Below are 21548 nucleotides of genomic sequence, written 5' to 3' on the forward strand. Positions count from 1 at the left end.
ACTAAGAAGGTAGAAGATATTCAAGGACTAGGTAGCTAAGAGGCAGAGTCAACTGGGCAGTTGGATGTGGTTGGTGAGACAGTAAGAGGAGACTATGCAGTGTAATTTTCCTTATTTTGTACCTACTTTTACTCGTTTGCCAGTGGTGGATCTGCCCAGAATTAAACATTTCAGAGGTAGAAAGGAACAGCCTTTCATGGACTTGTTAACAACATACATTGTGGTTTGATTCTAGTCATTTCAAAATCAACAGCTATCAAAATAATCTGATGCTGTTTTACAATCCCTAAATGAATAAATTCCTGCCATGCTTAGGGCCAAACATTTAACTAGCATTTCCACCCAGTTTGGTGGGGAATGAGAGGGGAAACAGCACTAAAACAAAGGTTTGAGGGATTTTAATTAACACAAATGGCTATGCCTAGTCTTGAAATCTGTCCAAGCAAATGGAGTGAAAGTCTTCTAATACTTCAAGAGATTCATCTGGCAGTGACCTAAGAAACAGCCTCCCTCCTGCATCATCACACTGACTTCTTTTAGTTCCTTGTTGTTCTGTGCAGGTCTTTGATCCCAGGATTCTCTAAAATGGGGGGGGGGGGAAGGGGGAGGGGCAAGGGAGAAAAAGAATAGAAAAGATATTTAAAACATCAAGTGCCCTGGCGTTCACTTTGTCAATCCCTAAAAATTATAAATTAGCATGTACTTTAACAGATGCATTCCAAAAATCCACCACCATCATTTCAAGCCTTTAAAGTGATTTTGGAAATGAAAGTAGTTCTTACCACATCAGATTCATTTTTGCCTGTAGTTGCTCTGCCCATAGTGGTCGTGCCCACAGTACCTGAGAGGAAACATTGGGAAAATGAGAATTTTCTTTGAGGAAAAAAAGAAAAGTTTTAATTTTAGTTGCAAGGCGATTAACATTCATCACAGTATCATATTATCGTATCACTGTAGGATTGATTCTGGTGTTAGCATTGATGGGAATTTTCTCATTGTTTTAAAAATAAACTTTATCAAACAGTATTTTTTTTTCTTTTTTTTATTGGGGAATATTGGGGAACAGTGTGTTTCTCCAGGGCCCATCAGCTCCAAATCGCTGTCCTTCAATCTGGTTGTGGAGGGCGCAGCTCACTGGCCCATGTGGAAATCAAACCAGCAACCCTGTTGTTCAGAGCTCGCGCTCTAACCAACTGAGCCATCCGGCTGCCCTCAAATAGTATTTTTAAAGTTAGAGTGACAAACATTTTTTTGTTGCTCATGTCCCACAGGAAAAAAGAATCATTGAATATTACATACAAGTAAAAAGTTTTGACGGGCTTCTAAATGTACTTATAATACAACTTTTAAATGAAGAAATGTGATGTTAAATCATATACATATTCTTGTATATACACACCCTCAGATAACCTAGATGCATATTCCACAAAAATGGCCAACTGTGGATAGTGAAGAGCAAACAAAAGATAAAGGTGGGGTGAGGAGGAGAAACAGGAGGCAGAGAAAATGACAGGAACAGGCTGAGATTGAGAAGGAGAAGGGAGGCAATAAAAAGGAGAGAGAAGAATGCTAAATAGGCTCTGTAGTGAATCTGTCCTCAGGTTAGGGTTGCCGGACTGAAACACAAGACACCCAGTTGACTTTGGATTTCAGTAAACACTAAATAATTTTTAGTATAATTGTGTCTCATGCAATATTTGAGACATAGTATAAAGTTATCGTTTATCTGCAATTCAATTTTAACTGTGCATCCTCTTTTTCTTTGCTAAATATAACAACCTGTCTTAGACATCCTGCTGCTCTCCAAGTGTGTGATGCAAAACAGTTTGGAAGCTAATGTCACTCACTGAAATAATCACTAACAAAGGTGCAGTTTACTTTTTTCATCCTTTAAAGTTTACAGTTTGGAAAGAAGACTTTTATTCACTCCCTGGACTTCTATGGGATTTTATATGAAGTGAATGAATGACCTAGTTTAGAAATTAACTTCATAACCTACTAACTTTGACGTCAAGTTGCCTCAAAGCTTTAAAAAAGCCTGCATTTGAGAGCAATACTATTTATCAAGGATTCAGATTTGAGCTAGCTGTGGGTTTCCGCCCCTGCCTTTCAGCATTTTAGCTTAACACTACTATTTTCCTTTCAGCAGCAACCTGCTGGAGTGTATTTCAGCCATCAGGAAGAGTGATACTAAAATGAAGTAAAGGTTAAAGCCAGGAAGAATGACTTGCTTTCAGAACAGAGGAAGCTATAGAATAAATAAGGTCTCAAGAGTATTCATTTCCCACCCCACTGGACTTTCATCTGAATTTATAAATGTAGCAATATATTCACATCCAAACTTTAGCTTCTTCTCAAAAAAGCTCAAGGATATGCTAAGAGTTTGGTGGGAGGGGTTAGGGGAAGAGAGAAAAGCAAGGCTGTCAGAATCAAATGTCTTATCATCACTTCTATTATTACTAAAGATAAACTTCTTTAAACACCAGCAGGCATGATGGGAAATTCACCTGAATTTAAAGATTGCTTTGTGCCTGCACTCTCAAAGATAGGTGACTGCCGAAGGCCATGAACTGTTCTCTTGACTACTGAAACCAGGACAGGGCTGCCATACATTCTGGGTCAAATAGAAATTTTACAGTGGTGGAGAAGTAAATCCCTTCAAATGTGACCCATCTCTGCAAAGACGAAAAGGAAAGACCTTACCCTAGGTATAGAATGTTTTTCTCTTCTATAAGACTAGATGATGCAGTATGCTAAACAGGTAAGACTGACAGTGGTAATCCCACAACCTGGGCCTCAAAGGGAATTTGCAAGTAGGGATTGCTTGAAGCGTAACAAAGTCCGTAATATTAACACAGGATTTAATTTGCGGGCCAAATGGGTCACACCACTACAAGGCAGCCAATCACACACAAGACCAGGAGGAGGGACATGGGAGGAGGGATTCTTGGCAAAGAACAGTGAAAGAAACCCTCCCCTTCCTTAGAAATGCCTGGAACAGGAGGGCCTGTGCCTTCATTTACTGGGAGGTGTGTCCAAAATTACATTCCACATTTCCTTTAAGAAAGATTTGTGAAATTCAATTCTTTTGAAACTAGAGGAAAAGGAACATTATCCAGGAACACTATTTAAAGTTTGTAACCTTCAAAAAAATCACCATCTTATGCAGTTGTCTAGCCAACTTTTTAATGCAGTGTCCCAATTGCCTGATTTATCAGTGGTAGAAAAAAACAGTATTAGATAGGGATTGTGGAGGAAGTGGGCAGTGACTGTTTTTTCGGAATGGAGGGAACTGTAGTTCAGGGAGTAGTAAGGATTGTGCAGCAGAACACTGAGTTTAACATGGTTTAATCAAGGCTGCCAGTAAGTAATACACCTCAGTGCCACAGAGCATGGCAGAAAACATCAATAGTTTATTATTTTTTTCTTTTTTCGTTTGATATATAAATGTAGCACATTTTGTCCTAAAGGTAATAGAAGGCCTATGGCTCTCGCAGCATTTCCTGAATTACCATGATTTGTGGACTTAGAAGCCTGGATGTGATTGGTGCCACCTACTGGGCTAAATGCAGAATTACAAATTTGTCAACCTGTTTTGGAACTGTTTACTACTGAACAAATTAACCTTAGGGAGTATGATTCTTCATTGAGAACATTATATATTAAACAAGTGATAAATTTGGGTTCAAGTCACAGACTGTGGAAATGGAAAAGTCATGAGGAATCACATACTTGAACACTGGAGATGAGCTTTGGATATGGAGTCAGCAGCCTGACTTCTCTGAACTTGTTTCTTGTTCTGTAATACTTACCCCATAGAGTCATTGTGAGGGGTAAACAAAGCCTATGTTTTCAACATACTCTGTAATATGTTATGGTTGTTTTAGATAAAGAAAAATATTGAAACTGAATGATTTGCCCAGGTTATTTAACTGATTAGCCTCAGAGTAAAGCTATTACTCATATATATGACTCTAAACCCAACGTTTTTTACACTAAATTACTATTTCCAAAAATTTGATGGTGAGATGAGTTTAGGTAAATCTAGAGATAAATGAGATAAATCTAGGGGGTGCTAAGACACACATTAAATATTATAAGTCACAGTGGGAAAATTATTGCCTTTTCAGTTTTTTTCAAACTTGATGGCATCAAGGAGAAAGTTTCAATTTGTTGCTGGGTTTATTTAAAACTCTCTACGTCTTGCTGATCTCACTTTTTAATAAAGGAAAACAGGCCTCAGGCTTCAACATCTTGTTATAATATTAAAATTTTGTTTTCTGTATAGTTATTATTAAGTTTACTTTCAATTATGGATAAGTTCATTGGTGTTTCACTTACAACAGTAATATTTTATTTTCAAATAATTCATTTAAGAAATTAAAGAAGTCAATCTAAACAGAAAATATTCAATAAACAGTAGTCCAAGTGACACAGAAGTTGGGAAACACTGAGCAAAACCAAACTACCTCCCTATTATATCACTGTTGGTAATAATATCTTAACATAATTACTTTAAAAATCCCTCTGTAAAGAAAACTAATATTTCTTTTGTTTACTTTTCAATAATCAAACACTAGGTTATAAATAGGTCAATATAACCAAACTCTAAGACTTAGATTTCAGGTCCACTTGGGCTCAAACAAACCTAAAGATTTTGTATAGTGTGTGTTAGAAAATGAAACTGGCCTATAGTCTATATTCAATGAATGCACAATCAATAAAACACAGGAGCAATGGGTCACTAACACCTGGGGCTACAGTCGTTTACGGTAACTTTACAGTTTGATGCCCTATCACTTAATTCTCCGGAAGCACAAGAGAAGAGAACAGAAAAGAGGGTGTTGATGTATGGGCTGTCCTAGTTCAAAACTATATCCAATTTTCTGCAAGCAAACAAACAAAAAAATTCCTGAGGTTATCAAGTTGAATGGAATCCTTCACTATTTACTAATCTTGGTTTGATTTGAATCTGGAACTAAAAAAATTTTGACTTCTTACTGTAGGAATCTCTTGAGATGACCTTCAGCTAATTTTAAATGAAATAAAACAAGTGTCTATCATTCTCATAACCCTCCTCTCCTCTATCATTTTCATGCTTATCTTAATGACTTTACACTGCTTCTGGCTGCAGTCCAGGTTCTTATTGGAGAAGAAAACCTCAAGCTTTCTGAGGTCCAATTGTTATCAAAAAAATAGTTGAAAGAAAAACATGAAAGGAACACCAGCTGAAGAATAGGTAGTCCATTCAGTCTTCTAGATTTTCTAAATTTTACATATGGATCAAGTCAGAACAACAAAGTGCTGTGTACCTGTTCCAAATCATCTTGAGCTGATTCATCACTTTTTAAACATTTCAAATTAATAATTTCTTATCAGATTGTGCCAAAGAACAAAAAAGAAACAGCCTACGAAATTTAGATTCTGAGTTCATTTTAGAAATATTATTGAGGACATTAGCTACTATAACACACATAGAGTGTCTTGTCCCCATGGTAAGGACCTGGAAAAGAAATTTCTTTCTGATCTCAATACCAATAAAAGCTATGTTTCTCCTGAGAAATTGGTTATTGTTATTTTGTGGACATCAGAAATCCATGTTTCTTTTTCTGGGAAATTCAGAACCAAGTTTGAAGCCTACCCCTACCAACTATATAGCACTTCTATTTTGCATTTTCATGTATTTACTTGGCTTCAAGTTATTTTCCCTTTGCCTTGATTTAGTCAGCCATTTATTTAATGCTATGTGCTGTGTGTGATTTTATAAACTGTTGAAACTCTTTATAGAATAAGATTGAGAAGAAATTAGAGATATACATACTGATACTGATGAAACATTGTCATTCCTTAGCTGTGATTTCTCATTGCATGTCTCTTTTAAAATACAGCGCTCAGACTCATAGATCCCTGAAAATTTAAGAACGCTTTCCTCCTGCCCCTCAGAAGCCATTCCTTTATTCTAATCTTTTTTATGGTAAACTATATCATTTCCTCTAACGATTCCATAAATTCTTTGTGGGGGGAAGGGGGGATGCTAAAACTCGCAGAGGACTATGTGGATCGGTGAAACTCACAACTATTGTCAGATGACTGTCTCCTTGACCTTCTGTTCTGAAGTAGCAAAGTCTATTCTAACAAGATTTGTGAGATCAAATACTCTAATTCCTAGGAAGGGGGGGGTGGGTTGGGAGGAAATTAATATTTTGTCAAGTGCCAACTATGTATCAACTACATTTGCTAAGTACATGATGTATTATTACTTAGTTTTTACAAAGGAAAATTTCATTTCCTCCAGAGGAATCCTTACCTTAGTATGAGAACTACGTAATAATAATAATAATGATAATAGTAATGAAATTTATTATAACACTACTGACTTTTAACTTACTGTGTGTCAGACACTGTGTTGATCACTTTACATGTAATGGAAACTTTAATGTAAAACAAAACAAAGCAAAATCTCAGACTGTGTACCTATGAATCTCTACCTACCTTGGGACCCGGGAAGATTGAAAAATGCTTGGTTTGGCTCAAAATTCTGCTGTAAATACAGTGATAATTTCAGGTCATTGGCCTTCTGGTAGTTCTTCAAGGCTTCTATTCTCAGCTCAATCACTTTTCCGTTAAAAGCATTCTACAAGAGAATATTTTTCAAAACTATTCATATGCTGTTGGCTTCTCTACATCTACTGTTACCTGAACCCTTTTTACTCAGAAGTTTAAAATGATCCCATCATGCTTAGTCTTTAAAAGTTGGACACAAAGCATTTATGACTTTCTCCCCATTTCAAATAGAACAAAATCAAGACCATAGGAAAAAATGCTATTTTCCCCAAGTTACTCAAGGGGAAGCTGGAGAGAAGTCTCTCTAGCCATCTCACCGTGAACCATTTCTTTAAACAGGACAATTGGTAATCGAGATGAGGGATCAGACTTAACATTATGAAACTAAAAGCCTTTATATTGTATGAATGAAATTGTACCCCACATTTAGTGTGGAATGACCTTAATACCTGAAGGATGTTGGCTTGTTCCTGATATCTGACCCATTCTATTTTCCTCTGTTGCTTTTCCTGGTGGAAGAAAGAGCCTCTGGGTGAAAAAGTAAATTGAGATCAGAAATCAGTTTTCTCAATATGCCTCAAAGACTTTACAGCAAAATTATGGTGTCATAGATTCACTAATAAATTGGTTTCAACTGCATAGTCCTTCTAATTGTCCTCACCTGTGCAATCCACTCTTCAAAAGTTAAAAGCTAAATGAGTACGATCATTTTCTATGAATGAATTGGCTGTGAGAAGATTAGGTGTAAGCATAATACCTCTAAATAAATATTCAGGAAACAAATTAACAAGTATATCACATAGTTATTGCAAAGTTGTCATTATTGGTACGGCTTCTCCCACTTTGCCCTAGCTAACATGATTTTCCAGAAACTTGCAGTGTCGCTCTGACTCAAATATCCCAAGAGAACCAGATCTCCTTTAAAAATTTGCATCAGTTCAGGAGCACACTATAGTTTAGGCAGATAACGGCTACATTAAAGATATCTAATCTATCAACTCTAAAAGCCACTACCATTCAGAAAGATTGTGCTACCTTCCTTATCTCCTTCAGTTTCTCTGCGCATGATGTCTCCAATTCATTCTTGATCTTCCTGGGTGATGAGGGGGTTTGGGGAGCCTGGCATGAAAGAAGAGAGCTAAAGGAATAGGAGGCCCCAGGAAAGAAGTGCAATGTCTCAGCAGGCAGCAAATGCAGTATACTCTAAAGGCCCAGAATCCTAACTATCTGCCTACCCAAAATACCCCCGATTGTCAACAGGCCATTTCAAATGTGTGGAATACACAACCTTTAAATTCTAAGTATCGTGCAGTCTACTTGCCTTTCCATCCTGTAAGTTTGCTTTATTTTTTATCTGTGGTGTTTTTTGTTGATCACCGATTTCTTCTGTGTTGAATGTCTGTAGAGAGACGTTTTGGCAAAGCTTTAAGTTAGTGGGAATTAGTAAGGGAAGTGGAAAGCCAACATGGGTCAAGGCTTTTGGTTCCTGTCAGTCAGCAACTTCTCAGGGCCCAACATAAAAAGTGAATTACCACAGAGGGTTCAGAATGAAACAAGCCCTTCCATTTTGTCCCTTGAGTGTACCTTATAATAATAAAAACTATGAACTGAATCCTTGTTATATGTTAGTCATTACTATGTGCCACTTACTTACATTACATTACATTACGACATCACAAACATTCTCATTTAATCCTCTCAGGACTATTTTTATTTCCATTTTATAGATGAGAAAACAGAAACGTGGCTAAGTCATTTGTTTGGGGTCACACAGGTAGGAAAGGTACAGAGCTGGAATTTGGACTAGATCTCAGACTCTGATGCCTGTGTTTTTAACCACGGGGCATGCGGCTCTTCTCTCTCCATTTCTCACTGTCGGAAAATATGGGTGGGGTAAGCCATATGGGTAGCCCTTATAAAAAGTGTTTTGGGAGCTCTGGAAAAGATGGATTTTGATAGAGGAATTGTGCTGGCTCATTTCCTATCACAAGGACTCAAGAATTCAGGAACTGAAACTTCGGGCAATTCACTGAACTGATTTGTGGCTGCCACTGAGAACTAGGAGCAGGGCTTGATGGTATCCTCATTACTTATGGAAAGATGAGATGGAAATGCAGTGAGAGATCACACCACACACCTGTTCTCATCAAAAGACACAATCTGTTCTTCTAGTCTCATAGTCTGTGCAAAGCACTCACATCCCAGTGACTTAGTCCACTAAGGAAAATTTCCACTCCCAAAAGGCCCTACCATGTCTTAAACCATGTTGTTGTCTTAAACCATGCAATGCTTGTTGCAAAATCAACAAGGGGAAGTAGAATTAGTATTCATTCATCTGTTCATTCAACTTACATTAATTGATTGTCTACTATGTTCCAGGTATTGTGCTATGTGCTGGAGATTCAGAGATGACTAAAGCAAGCAAGACACTGGAGGAGCTCATACTCCAGAAGGGAGACAAGAAGCAAGTAAGATAGTAATAAAATAAAACTAATAATCAGCTTATATTATAAAAAGTGTTGGAGGACATGAACAGGGTTGTATAATAGAAAGTAGGAGGGAGGTTGCCCTATTTTAAAGACAATGAAGAAGGAGGACCTCCCTGAGGAGGTGACATTTAAGCAGAGAGAGAATGAGCCAACCACAAGAAAATATCATTACAGGCCGCAGGGGATAAAACAAGAATAAAAGACTTCAGATAAGAAAAGTCTTGGCAGGTCTGAGAAACCACAAGGAGGCCAGTGTGGGAGGGAAGGACTTGTATGAGAGGAGACTAGAGAGGTAGGCAAGAGCAGCTGTAAAGGGTTTTCTTAAGAAGAGTGATATGATTTGATTGTTTTAAAAATATCACTTTGGCTGCTTGGCAAAGAACGAGTTGGAATAAGGCCTGAGTGGAAGCAGGGACTGGAAAAAATGAGGATGGGGACAAGCGGAAAGGGAAGTTCTTTGCATTATGGTCTGTAAGACAATACTTCCAAGAGATCCTTAGAGGCACACCTTGTTCCATAGCATCTCCATTTCCTTCCGAAGCATCTTGTTTTTCCTTTCCTGTTGGAGGGGGGAAAAAAACCAAACAAACAGAAACGTGTTTGTCCAGTCATTGTAGTGAGGTTGAAAGAAATTACTATGTAATAGGGGAAAAGGAGTACAAGGACATAGCCACAGAGGAAAGCAATACATGGGCCTAAGCCCAACACCCAGGAACGTGAGAGATGAGTTTGATGATGATGATGATAAAAAAATATAATAACAATTTTGAATAACAACTTTAATTATGGTAATTATGGTGTGATATCTATATAAATGAGTTCCTCACATTTATAATACTTAAGGTGTTCTTATCATACGGCAATTTCTCTGGGGGCTTAGACCACTAATTTCTAGTTCTTAAGATCCTTTACATTGTTGAGGTTTTTAAATCTTATAAGAATCTCTCAGAGTAAACTATTTCTTTTTCTTCTATGTTGGCAGGTATTCCTTCTGAAGTGTGCAGGTTTAACATGCTTGTATTCATTAACCCTTAGATAAAAAGTTGCTTTTTTAAAAAAATCAAAGTAATAGAATTTTTGCTAGCTAGTCTTTGTTCTTCCTCACATTTTATCTGACTCCCTTTGGATCATCCTGGACTTTCTAGATCAAGGAGATAGTGTTGGAGCATCAGATACTAGAGATGAAGACTCTATCTTTCCGTCCACTTCTGACAACGGCAATGGTATTGGGGCCTGTTCAGGAAGCCATTCCCTGGATTACCCACCAATCTCTTACCAGATTCTGCTTCATCTCCTCTGCTTCCTTAATGAGCTCCATGACTGAGGATTCTTCACTCCCCTTCCCTGCCATGATCTGCCTCATAATCTGCAGACTAGAGTGGAGAGACATCATGAAACATAATACTTCCTAAAGAGCAATATTAATATTTTGCAATCAGTCAGAAAGTACTCTACCATGGGAATGAGATGGGGGCTGAAATCAAAAGCGCTATGGAAGTCCTTCTGGCCGTAGAAGGTCTCTATAGGATGACTCTATTCCTAATTGACATTTGCCTTAGCTCTGTGCTCTAGAATGAATTCTGTGTTCTATAATGCTCAAAACTTAGATCACAGCCAGTGCAACTCCTCTCCACCCCTTCAGAAGAATGTTTTGGTGTATGACTTTTGGGGCAGAAAGGGGCACTTTTGCCCCTGTGAAGAAGGAGTTTGAAGAACCTGTTGTCTTCAGGATAAATCCCAGAATTATTCCCTACCATGTCTCTGTCCATCTCTCCACCTTGCTTCTTCATATAAAGACATTTGGATAGTTGGGGAAACCAGTTATCTCCTCATGGTAGCCCCCAGAGAATTAAGCCATTAAGAAGTTGCTAACAAAATCTGAATCAATAACAAGTCTTTGACTGTGAGAGAAGATATCCTTTAAAGGTATTAATGTTTATGTTCATTGTACTTTTTCCTCTCTAATTATAAGCAGAGAAGCAAAACTTTGTGTTCTCTTGCCCTGAGATAAGACTGAGTTTCTGGGTTGCTTGACCACAACTTTCTGCCTGGCATTTTTTCTCCAAAAGTGTGAGCTCCCTGAGATACTTATGGAAAGGATAGAGAATGAAGCTAGACCCATTAAAATGAGATTGCCCGAGATTAGAAAGGAAACAGAGAGTTGGTGGGTCCCAAGAACAGTGAGTGTCCTAGTGAAGAGTCAAGACCTCAACTGCTTAGTATATTTAGAGAAGCCAGACCCCAGGCACAGAAAAGATTGCCATTCTACTGCTTGGCATAAGAAGAGCAGAATCATCTATCCTAAAGTGATTCCACAAACATGAATAAGGAGCTATCAGTGTGACCATGATAGACTGAAGACAATAAAGGCTCTTGTTTGTTTCTTGGGTGGATACCCTAGGGAAGAAGAGTAATAACTGTAGCCCCGTGAGATGAGGGCTGAGTCATATTTAATTTTACTAAAAGAAGATAAAGGATTCCTTGCCATTCTGATTTTGTGGTTACAAGTTCTTTATCTACTATAGCTGAATGTCTAAACCTTTTTTTAAAAAATGTAAGTAATAATTGCAAATCCTATGGATTAAAGTTCTTCAGCCTTTCTCCCTTTAGGAAATCCTGAGTAGGGAGCCCTTACCTTCTTTGTTTTTCCTCCAAGTTAGACATTAACATCTGGAATAAGAGATTGTTCTTATCTTTAAGAGGTGTTAGCATCTCTAGCAGTTCCTGCTTTCTTTGTTTTAAGTCCTCATTCAATTCCTTCAAATAGTTGTCATCTATTTTAGAACTTCTGTGGGAAGAGACAGCATAATACCTCTCTTTAGTCTGGGTTAATAATAGAGACCCTCTTTTCCCTCCTGGGTAGTTACCACTTGGCATCTTCTGTCAAAGACTCACCTTGTTTTTGAGGGCAAGTAAGAACCTGGAGAGTTTGAACTACTTGTCATCTTGAAGGGAAACTTCTACTTTAAGAATAAAGATGTTTTCTTGAAAATATGTGCCTTCTTACTCCATTCAGTTAAGTCATCATTTTTGTGCTGCTGTTCTTGAAACTCCTGTTGCATTGGACTGATTTTAACTACAGCTTGAGGTCACAATGGGCCTAAGACCACAGAATTAACTGGTCTCTTAAGTAACTCCAAAATCAATGACAGTTTGTTGACTAAAAGTACTATTAACTACATCTCAGAAGTTGCTTTAGCTTTATCCAATGCCAAAAGTTTTATTCTGAAGTCTTTGGTTGAATAGGATAAAATCACAACATATCTATATTATGGAATTCCTATTGTGTTAAAAGGGGGGGGGGGTGCTGTCAAAAATAACTTATCAACACTATCTTCCATGGCAGTTAACCTCCGTGGAATGCATACAATGTGTGGGGTAGAGTGCTGGATTCTGTGAGTGAAGAAAAGATAAAGACAAAGCATCTATCTTTTGGGGCAAAGACAAAGCATCTATCTTTTGGGGCTCTTAGGAAGAGGAGGGGACACCTCTAAGAGACATTAAAAAAAAAATAGAGGCCAAACTGGCAAGTACAGATATAATATTGAATAACACTGTATATGTGCCAGTTGTCATTATTTTCCTATCTTTAAAACTTGATATATACCAATAGTAATGTAGAATAATATTGGACAGGATATTATTTGTAAAAGATCCATACTGTCCCTACGTCTTTCCATAGTCAGGCTCTTTCCTGAGAGGCTGTAATTCTAGACTCACCTCCAGATTCTGAGTCAGCCTCCATTTTCTTGTCCCTAATAGAACCATATTTATCCTAGACCCTAAGATCTCCTTTATCTTCTGCTCACTAGTGACATGGTTTTCATCTATGTCACTAGTAAGCAGAAGATAACCCAAAAAGTTATACGTTTGTTTCTTCATACGATTTAAACATAATTTTAGGGCAGTATTTTTAATGATATTCTCAAATGTGAATTCAGTCATGTCAATTTCAATTATTAAATGAGAATTTTTCAGGTATTTTCTAGGGGCATTCTCCAAAATAACCTAAACCCTTTGTCTTTGGGAAAACCTTAAAAGCAGAGTATTGCAGTGGAAATAACACAAGACTAATTTGTCAGATCTTGGTTTGAATCTCAGCTTCATTGTGAGCCATGAACTGTAATTTACTAAATTCTCTGAGCCTCTGTTCCTATTTTTGTAAAAGTGAGAATTGTAAATAAAAAGGTTTGTTGTGAGAATGAAATGTAATATTATGTCAAATTCCTGGCTCAGATGTTTATATTTTAGTGCGTTTTGGGTTGGTTTAGGTTTGGGGATTGTTTAATGCCCTAAGTAAGCAGTCAAATACAAAAAAAGCTGATTTATATGAAGCTAATCAAGCTTAAGCTACAGAGCCCTTCATTTTCACAGACCTCTTCCAAAGACCATGTATCTCCTTTTATATTCATAATTTTGTATTCGTCTTTGGAATGAGAGAACTTCCCCAAATTATATACACTTACGGTCCCACAAAACCTAGATCTGCCACTGGTTAGATAATGATATATCTTTCTTCTAAGTATCTTCTACATCAAAATTTCTCTTTAGGCAGTCTCTAAAAATCCTTTTTCTAAAGCATATATGTGTCCCTTATAAGTTTTGTATGATAGCCAGTGTAATATGACATTAAATTAGAACAGCCATATCAGGTAAAGCATAATGTAATTCACATTGGTTGCCCTAGGAGTTCCCATGAAAAGTGTGGATTGAATGAGGGTGAGCCAACTCCATACAGAAGAAGGAACGAAGTGGATTAATTATTTTTTAATTAAATGTATTGGGGTGACATAGGTTAGTGAAATTATATAGGTTACAAGTGTATCTTTCTATAATACATCATCTATATATTGCATTGTGTGTTCATCACCCAGAGTCAGTTCTCCTTCCATCACCATATATTTGACCCCCTTTTCCCTCTTCTACCACCTGCCCACCCCCCTTACAGGTGGTAGCAAATAGTAGAGGACAAAAATGGCATTGATCACTAAAGCGTGACTTCTTTAAATTTCATATTGTGACATTTGGTTGGCAGAGTTATGTTGGAATTTTAAAACATTTAATGGGCAGGCAGCATCCCAACTCACCTTCCTTTCTGTCCTTGGTTGTGAATGATTGAAAGTGGAAGAACACTTGCTATTCTGATGTGCTCTTTGCTATAGCCAATCAGCTCCTTTTGTTTCCTAACATTCCAAGGCCCATTTCTTCCACCTGGAATATGACTTAGAAAAATAATATTTGCCTTGTAATAATGTAAATGACTTTAAGAGATTGAAAACAAGAAGGAATATTAAAAGGGGATAATTGATATGCAACTTTACCTCTGGGATGGAGGTAGATATAGATGACCATTAGAAATAGAAAGAAGGAAAGTCGAAGACTAATTTTTCCTGAAGTAGAAAGTCAGGTCATCTGTTAATTGAGGAAGCATGGTAGGAAACTTTGGAAGAGTAATGACTTGAGGTTTGGAATAACACCTGAGCAGTGGCAAAGGAAGCCAACCAGGCAAGAGTGAAAAGGATTGCCAAATAGGGCTAAGAGTCAAGGTGAGTTTGGGAATTGCAGATTTGTCATGGCATGAATCAGCAGTTATACAATTTCTCCAGCAGTGCTTGGCAAACTAGAAGCAATAGTAGAGAGAACAGATGGTTGTTTGACTCTGAGCTGAGACTTGGCAGAATGGCAGAAGTTTAAGGGAGTAAGGGGGCTAAGAGTGCTAGTGAGAATATCAATCAAAAGGTTGATCATTGCCTTTAGGTTATGAAGGGAAGAAAATGAAGAAGGGGTGGCTAAGTGGAAATCAGGAAAAGGTTAAATTTAAGGAGTTTGGGGTGGAAGAACAGGTGGTTATGGTCAGTGAATGTACTTCTCATAAAATAACTTGTGGAAACTTATCTCTGTTTAGATTAATTGTAGTAGCAAATCATATGTTTTATTCTGCAGTAAACTTTCTGTTGCTTCCTGTCACTGCATAATATTTACTGAAATTCATGTGGTACCTCAAAATAGGCCTTATAACAAGCTATTCACAATGACTTCATCCAACATTATAGCATTTGATTTTAGTATCTGTTAAGAAAAAGTGTGATTGCTCTATAATTAGAGAAATCAGAGCAATACCATTTTAATATTAGTTTTACCAGTAGAAAATCAGATTAGTCTAATTAAGCCAGATCTCCAAGAGTAGAAGCAATTATTTTCATATTAAAGGAGAGAGAGAGAGAGAGAGCACTATCCTATCTTTGCCTCCCTCCAGCTATGGTTGTAGCAACAAAATTACAGAATGAGGACCTTCTGGTCCTTTCTGACCCAGAGCCACTTCAACCCTTGAGGAGATTATAAGAATTCCATTCATTAAAATAAGGCCAGAAGTCCTGGCTAAATCATAACAGTAAAACTTGTAGGCTCTTTAAGGATCAGCCACATCTCCCTGTGCTGTTTGTTATAACCATTTTGTCGTCTGCTTCACCTTAACCCTCGCTATAGCTGTCCCAATCTAGGCTGCATCTACATTTGGAATGAATCCAGCTAAAGAACATTGAGATAAATTTTGGGACTCTTGAATTCTTTGTATTATTGTTGAGGTCTTTTCAACACTAATGCATTCTCTCAATATGTCCAAATACTTAGTACAATGGTCTTCTGACTGAGGTAAGTGACCTTTCACAAAGATTTTACAAGAAATGTGGAAACAAAGGTAGTTTTCAGAGAATCTTTTGCTGGATCCTCAATTTCCACAAGTACTCTTTGTGAAAAGAGGTCTGCCTGAATATGCCCGTGGGTCTCTTTTTCCATCTCCCTTTTCCTAATCGCATTTTTCCCACTTGTTAAAGTGGAATACCTTTCAACCATCTGAAATCTTACTTCAGTGACTTACTTATCTTAATTCGGTGATTTGCTTTAGGGGGTGTGTAAAAACCTCTAGGGCATTAAACTAACCACAACTGAAAATGGTGGTGTTGGGTCAGAGAGAGTGCATAATTGTTAATGATTGGATTACAAATTCTTTTGCAAATCAGGTGGTTTCCAATTCTTTGCTTTCAACAAGATTAAAGGATGATCTAGACATCCCTTAAGTCAGCTTAAATTTATTAAACTTATTAAAAATATATTTTGGTGATAAATTACTATATGGATTTTGGCTTATAATTCAGAAGGAGTTCAAAGATTTGAGTGACACTGCTGTAACAAAACACCTTCCGTTTCTATCTACTTATTTGTGTAAAAATTTTTCTCAGTGAGCATTATATGTAAAGCAAAAAATATGAATAAAATTGATGCTGAAGCCTGTCTTACTCTCGTGATAAGTAATATGCATCTATGAATACATGAAATAAATAGAGGAAAAAACAGTCTACCTATCAACTTAATAGAAGCATTTCCAAAATAATTAGTTATACATAAAAATTATTTATAAAACATATATTTTTATCAATTGTGTACTAATAATTATAGCACTAATGCAACTGAAATTTTAACACTTAGAACTGAAAAATGTTAAATTTCAATATACATACACACTTTGCAGAGAAGAATGATAGAGTGATAAAAAGAAAATGACTTTCAAGCAAAACATACATTGCATTTGAACAAAATTCTGTGGTAGAAGTAGGATGGAAATACAAGTTTAAGGAGAAAAGAGAGAAAATGTAAAAATTGTGACTGCTAAAGAAGAACTTGTTCATGTATTTAGATTTTATTGGATTTTTAAGATTAATTGTATACATTTTAAAGTGATATAAAAGATTTATTTGAAAATATCAATACTGCAATACACCAGAAATTTTTTTTATATAACTGCTTAAACTTACAATAAGAAATGTTAGATGTCAACCTAAAAACATGTGAAATGATACCTAGTTTTTTCAAAATTCTTTTAGAACATACAAGCAAAAAAACACAAAAAACAAAAGTCTAAAGGCCACTGCTGTGGGGCAGTGGCTCTTGCCTCTGATGTGTTTAAGAATCCCCTGGGAAACTTGTAAAAGCTACAGATTTCCAGGCTCATCCCCCGAAGAGCCCTACTCTGTACATCTGGAGAATGTGTGGTTCTAATGAGCATTCCCTGGTGATTTTAATGTGTGACCTGTGGATTGGCCTTGGAGAAGTACCACTTCAAATTTTCTTCTCAGATCACAATGTATCTGCAAAAAGCTGCTTACTTGAATTGTTGGTTTTTTTTCCTGGGCCATCTGTGGAACTGCCTCCACTGAGTCATATTTTGTGTCACACCTTTACCTTTCACTTGGGATGCCCTGAGAAAATTTTGTGAAAACTTCCTGTGTTTGTCAGGAAAATTATCTAAGACATCATTCCATTACCAACTCTCCCCGGCCACCAAGGCTGCTCAGAGGTGACCACTCATCCTATTTTTCTTTCAGAATTTTTTTGCTAAAGAAAATGTTGCTTCTCCAGGGAAATATTGGCATTTTTAAGGGCTAAATCAGTAAACTAGTTTTGTTTTTCTTTTCTTCTGGTTTACTAGGAGTCTCAGAGATAATTTTATGACTTTGAACATTTGGGTCCTACCTCCTGCCTATGACCTTGTAACCTAGTTACTATTTTTCTTGGTTCTGATTTTTTAAATGTTGTTTTTCTTATATTAATAAATCACCTTAGATCCTTTCTAGAGAAGTATAAGAAAATAAGCAAAAATTATTTTTTTTGGTATATATGTATTTTTAAAATATATAGGTACAATAGATTGGAACCAAAAGTATTTTCTAGTTTCATTCATCTCTGTGTGTTTGTGTGTGTGTGTGTGTGTGTATGTGTGTGTGTGTGTGTGTGTGTGTGTGTATCTGTAAAGGAAATTTGCTTTGCTGGTGGAAGTAGAGAATGGATCAATGGAACTTACTGTTACATTTTGGGTGTACTCAGATGTAAGGCATATTGGGGTTTTCAATGCACAGCTGGTTAAATGGGGCATAAGACAGAACACATGGACGTGGGGGCCTAGTGAGGTGCTCAGGCTTCAGCTCCATCAGGAAACTGTAGTACATAGCAAGTAAATAAAGTAGAAGCTCTTAATATGGAGAGGCTAGTCAGTCAATAGAGAGGTACAAGGTCCATAGAATTCACCTTAAAGGGGGTCCAGATCTCATAGGCTGGTACTATGAAGGTGCCAATATTCCTCCAAATACACATTGCAATTTTTGAGAGTCCTTGAAAATAATGTTTGGTAGAGGGTAGAAACTAGAAATATGTATTCAAGAATCTTATTTGTCCTGCATTTTTAAAATTCTATTATATATCCTAGACCTGCCCAGCCTCAGGATTACAAAATCAAATGAGACAAATAAGACAATTCTTGCTTCTGGAACTTTCCAGGCATAGACCAGGAAATGCAAGGGCTGCTAGCCATCAGTCTCCTTTTGTAAATTAGAAAAAGATGTTCTCTCTTGGAAGTAAGGCCCCTCAGGTGCAAGGCCTGGCAAGGAAAGGGGATGAGGGGAGCCCCCACTTGCCTCATTGGCGAGAGAGTCCTTATCGGGTGCACTTGCACAACCATATGCAGGATAGGTGCCTTAAACAAGAGGAGCTGGTGGGTTATAGGTGCTAAGTGTAAACATGGAGCTCACTGCATGGTAGGGACTGTGCAGGAATAGAGGGCAACAGAGGTCTACACTGGGGTGTGGGCATGGGAGCCATTACTCAGCTCCAGCCGAAAATCCAGACCCAATCCTGCCAATTCTTAATGACTTTCAAGAGAAAATGGAAATCTAGATTTTTATGTGACCTCTTGACTTTTAAATGCTGCATGGACCAAACAACATATTCGTGGGCTTCATTTGGCCTGCAGACTGCCATTTTGGAAACTCAATTAAAGATAAATCAACCAATTTGTTAATCCATATTTTCTAAGGTTTTCTTTTTTGTTTTCCTTTTCTCTTGCATTGAAATGATTATTTTTAAACAAGGCATTTCAATCCAGATAATTGAAGCAGTGTTTAACTTTAATTATATAAAATGTCAATTTGATCTCATTTCCCAATTTGATAAATTTAGAGTCAATATGTCAGAGAATGAATGTCAGAGGAAACACTTTTCAAAATAAAATGAAAACCAAAATCCAAAACAACAGATATTTTTGGACATCTATTGTTAGGCATTATGGAGGACATAAAAAAAAAAGTAATATATAGATAAAACATAAAATTTGTAAAGAGTTAGCGGGTATATAATGTATCTTAAATTAGACAATCTAGTCATATTGCATAGCCCAAATCAGAAGTAGGCTCAGTAGTCTAAAGTGAGCTGAGAATTCTGGTTTAGCTGTTCGTATGGGCTCATATGCTACCTCAACTGAAAAAAACTGAACAACTTAAAGCATTCCTCTACTATAACTTTTAAAATTTAATAACCAGGTATAATTTTAGGCACTCTAAAATAAAAATAAATACCAAATTATGTACCTTTGTCAGCTATACTGCTTCAATGATTAAATACAAAAAATAGGAGACATTTGTCATATTACTAAGCGTTTCTTTAGCACAGCAGCATTTACTCTGTTTTTTTTCATTTGCACTCACTAATAAATAATTAGAGGAGTATAAATGATAACTAGGAAAATATAGAGAAGCAAAGTCTGAGCAGGGATTGTAATTTTAAAGGCTGTGTAGTCCTTGGTGACAAAGTTCAGAATCTTCTGTCTTTATAAGCTGCCCTTTTCCATGCACAAAAAAAGTTTTATTCAGAGACTTGCTTAATATAACAAATCAGACTCCATTTCCAATTTTGGTTTGGGTACACTGTAGCATATTTCTGAATGTTATAAAATGAGGAACCAAATAAAACATTGTTTCTGAACTACAGAATCATTTTAAGTAAATGAAGTGTTATTACTTGGGTACATACATGTGTTGTAAACTAATCTATAACCAAGCAGCATGTACTAATAAATAAAATGAAGCATATTAATAGTAATGTATCATGACAATAAAAGTCCTGAATTAGGCTCTAACTCAATTTTTTGATCCAAGGACTATTTACTCCTTTGTCTAAATGGTCACAAAGATTGATTTAAGAGGATCACATTAATTAAGGAAAATTTCTTTGGAATTTAAGTTATAATATGGATTGGTATTTAAAACTAATACTGCCCTAAAGTTTCAAAAGGTTAAGTCTTTTAATGGCTCTCTGAGAAATCCTCTATAAAGCCTCTCTTGGACATATGATCATGATGAAAGAAAGAAGGATACATGTGCATTCTTTTGTCTTGCCCATTGAACAAATTCAGTAATTATCAAATTGCATTGAAATTGATAGTTGAAAACATCAGCATTTTTCATCTTGAAACCTTTTTGGTGTAGCAGACACCATCATTTGCCTATATTAATGCTACTTCCTCTTTCTTCCTGGTGTCCAGTCCCAGGGTTGGAATCACAATTGGTCTGAACCAATTGTGATAATTCAGATCCTCTTTGCCAGTGATAGGTCTGAATGTGGACATATGATTCAGTCCTGGCTAATGAAACATAAGGGGAAGACTGCGGGGGTTTCTGGACAATTCTTTTCCTCTCTAATAAAAGGAGAAAAGGGAAAACCAAAACAAGGGAAAAGTATATTTATTCTGTACCGTTTTTTTTCCTACTTTGGACACTAAAAAGACAAAAAGCTTGGAGGTACTGTAGCCATTTTTCAACAATGAGGTAGAAGGTCAAGAGAATTATAAAGAAACTACTACCCCAGTACCATGACATGGTGGAATTGCTGAAACAAACTTTGAACCACCTGCCTCCAGACTTTTTGATACATGAAAAAATCAAATGTCTTTATTGATTAAGCCACTGATAGCTGGGTTTTCCATTACTTGCACCTTAATGCATTCTATCTGGAATACCATATAAATGCAGGGTCAGTGGTATGCCAGAGCCAGCTCACACTGGCTTGTGGAACAACTGTGCCTATCTCTTCCCAATTCCACTTTCAGTGACTTCAAGTTGATAGCTTTAAATCATGGTGGGAGTATTTACATATGGAACTAGGCCAATGATACATATCAGGGCTCTTTTCCCCCAGAGAGCCAGTAGTTAAACATTTATCAGCAGCACACCAGTGGGTGACTGACTTTACTCCTACAGATACTGTAATAACAACTTCTATGCTAGCTATCATCTTTTAAAGTGTATTTTTAATAACAATTGGATAATAAATTATAACAAGACATTTTTAAGTTGTGGAATTTTAGAACTCGAAGGGATTTTAGTAAATTTAAGAATAACAAAATTAAATCTCGAGTGGTTTTAAAACTAACCTAGCATTATATAACTAGTTAATAGCAGGGTCAAGTCTACACTTTGCCTCTTTATTCCAATCTTGGTGATATTTCCAGTACACCATAGAATCACTGTAGTATTTACAGAGTAATAAAAACTTTTTGCTTGTGAACATCTCAAATAAAAATATTAAGCTAGTGAGATATTCAATTTCTCTATTAAAAGACTAACCTACTTTTAATAATGCATATAATACGCCATGTTTAATTACATATTC

General features: G+C 36.6%; 1 protein-coding gene and 1 long non-coding RNA gene across 2 annotated transcripts in view; one reads left to right on the forward strand and one right to left on the reverse strand.

Moving 5' to 3' along the window:
- The window catches only part of LOC117023018 (uncharacterized), a 56391-nt gene that overhangs the window by 8942 nt on the left and 25901 nt on the right, over positions 1-21548 (forward strand). The window contains exon 2 of the long non-coding RNA XR_004423161.1: positions 8944-9032. This is a non-coding gene — a long non-coding RNA (uncharacterized LOC117023018). The remainder of the gene's footprint in view (positions 1-8943; positions 9033-21548) is intronic.
- CCDC196 (coiled-coil domain containing 196) lies at positions 383-12136 on the reverse strand. Its single transcript, XM_033107420.1, has 10 exons — positions 11949-12136; positions 11689-11841; positions 10330-10426; positions 9562-9612; positions 7886-7963; positions 7600-7683; positions 7014-7073; positions 6493-6634; positions 783-841; positions 383-580 (listed from the first exon to the last, which is right to left on the reverse strand). Exons 1-10 carry the CDS (start codon positions 11996-11998, stop codon positions 422-424), a joined length of 933 nt encoding a protein of 310 aa, XP_032963311.1. The 5' UTR covers positions 11999-12136; the 3' UTR covers positions 383-421.

This window comes from Rhinolophus ferrumequinum, chromosome 6, assembly GCF_004115265.2.
Source record: "Rhinolophus ferrumequinum isolate MPI-CBG mRhiFer1 chromosome 6, mRhiFer1_v1.p, whole genome shotgun sequence".
NCBI lineage: Eukaryota > Metazoa > Chordata > Mammalia > Chiroptera > Rhinolophidae > Rhinolophus > Rhinolophus ferrumequinum.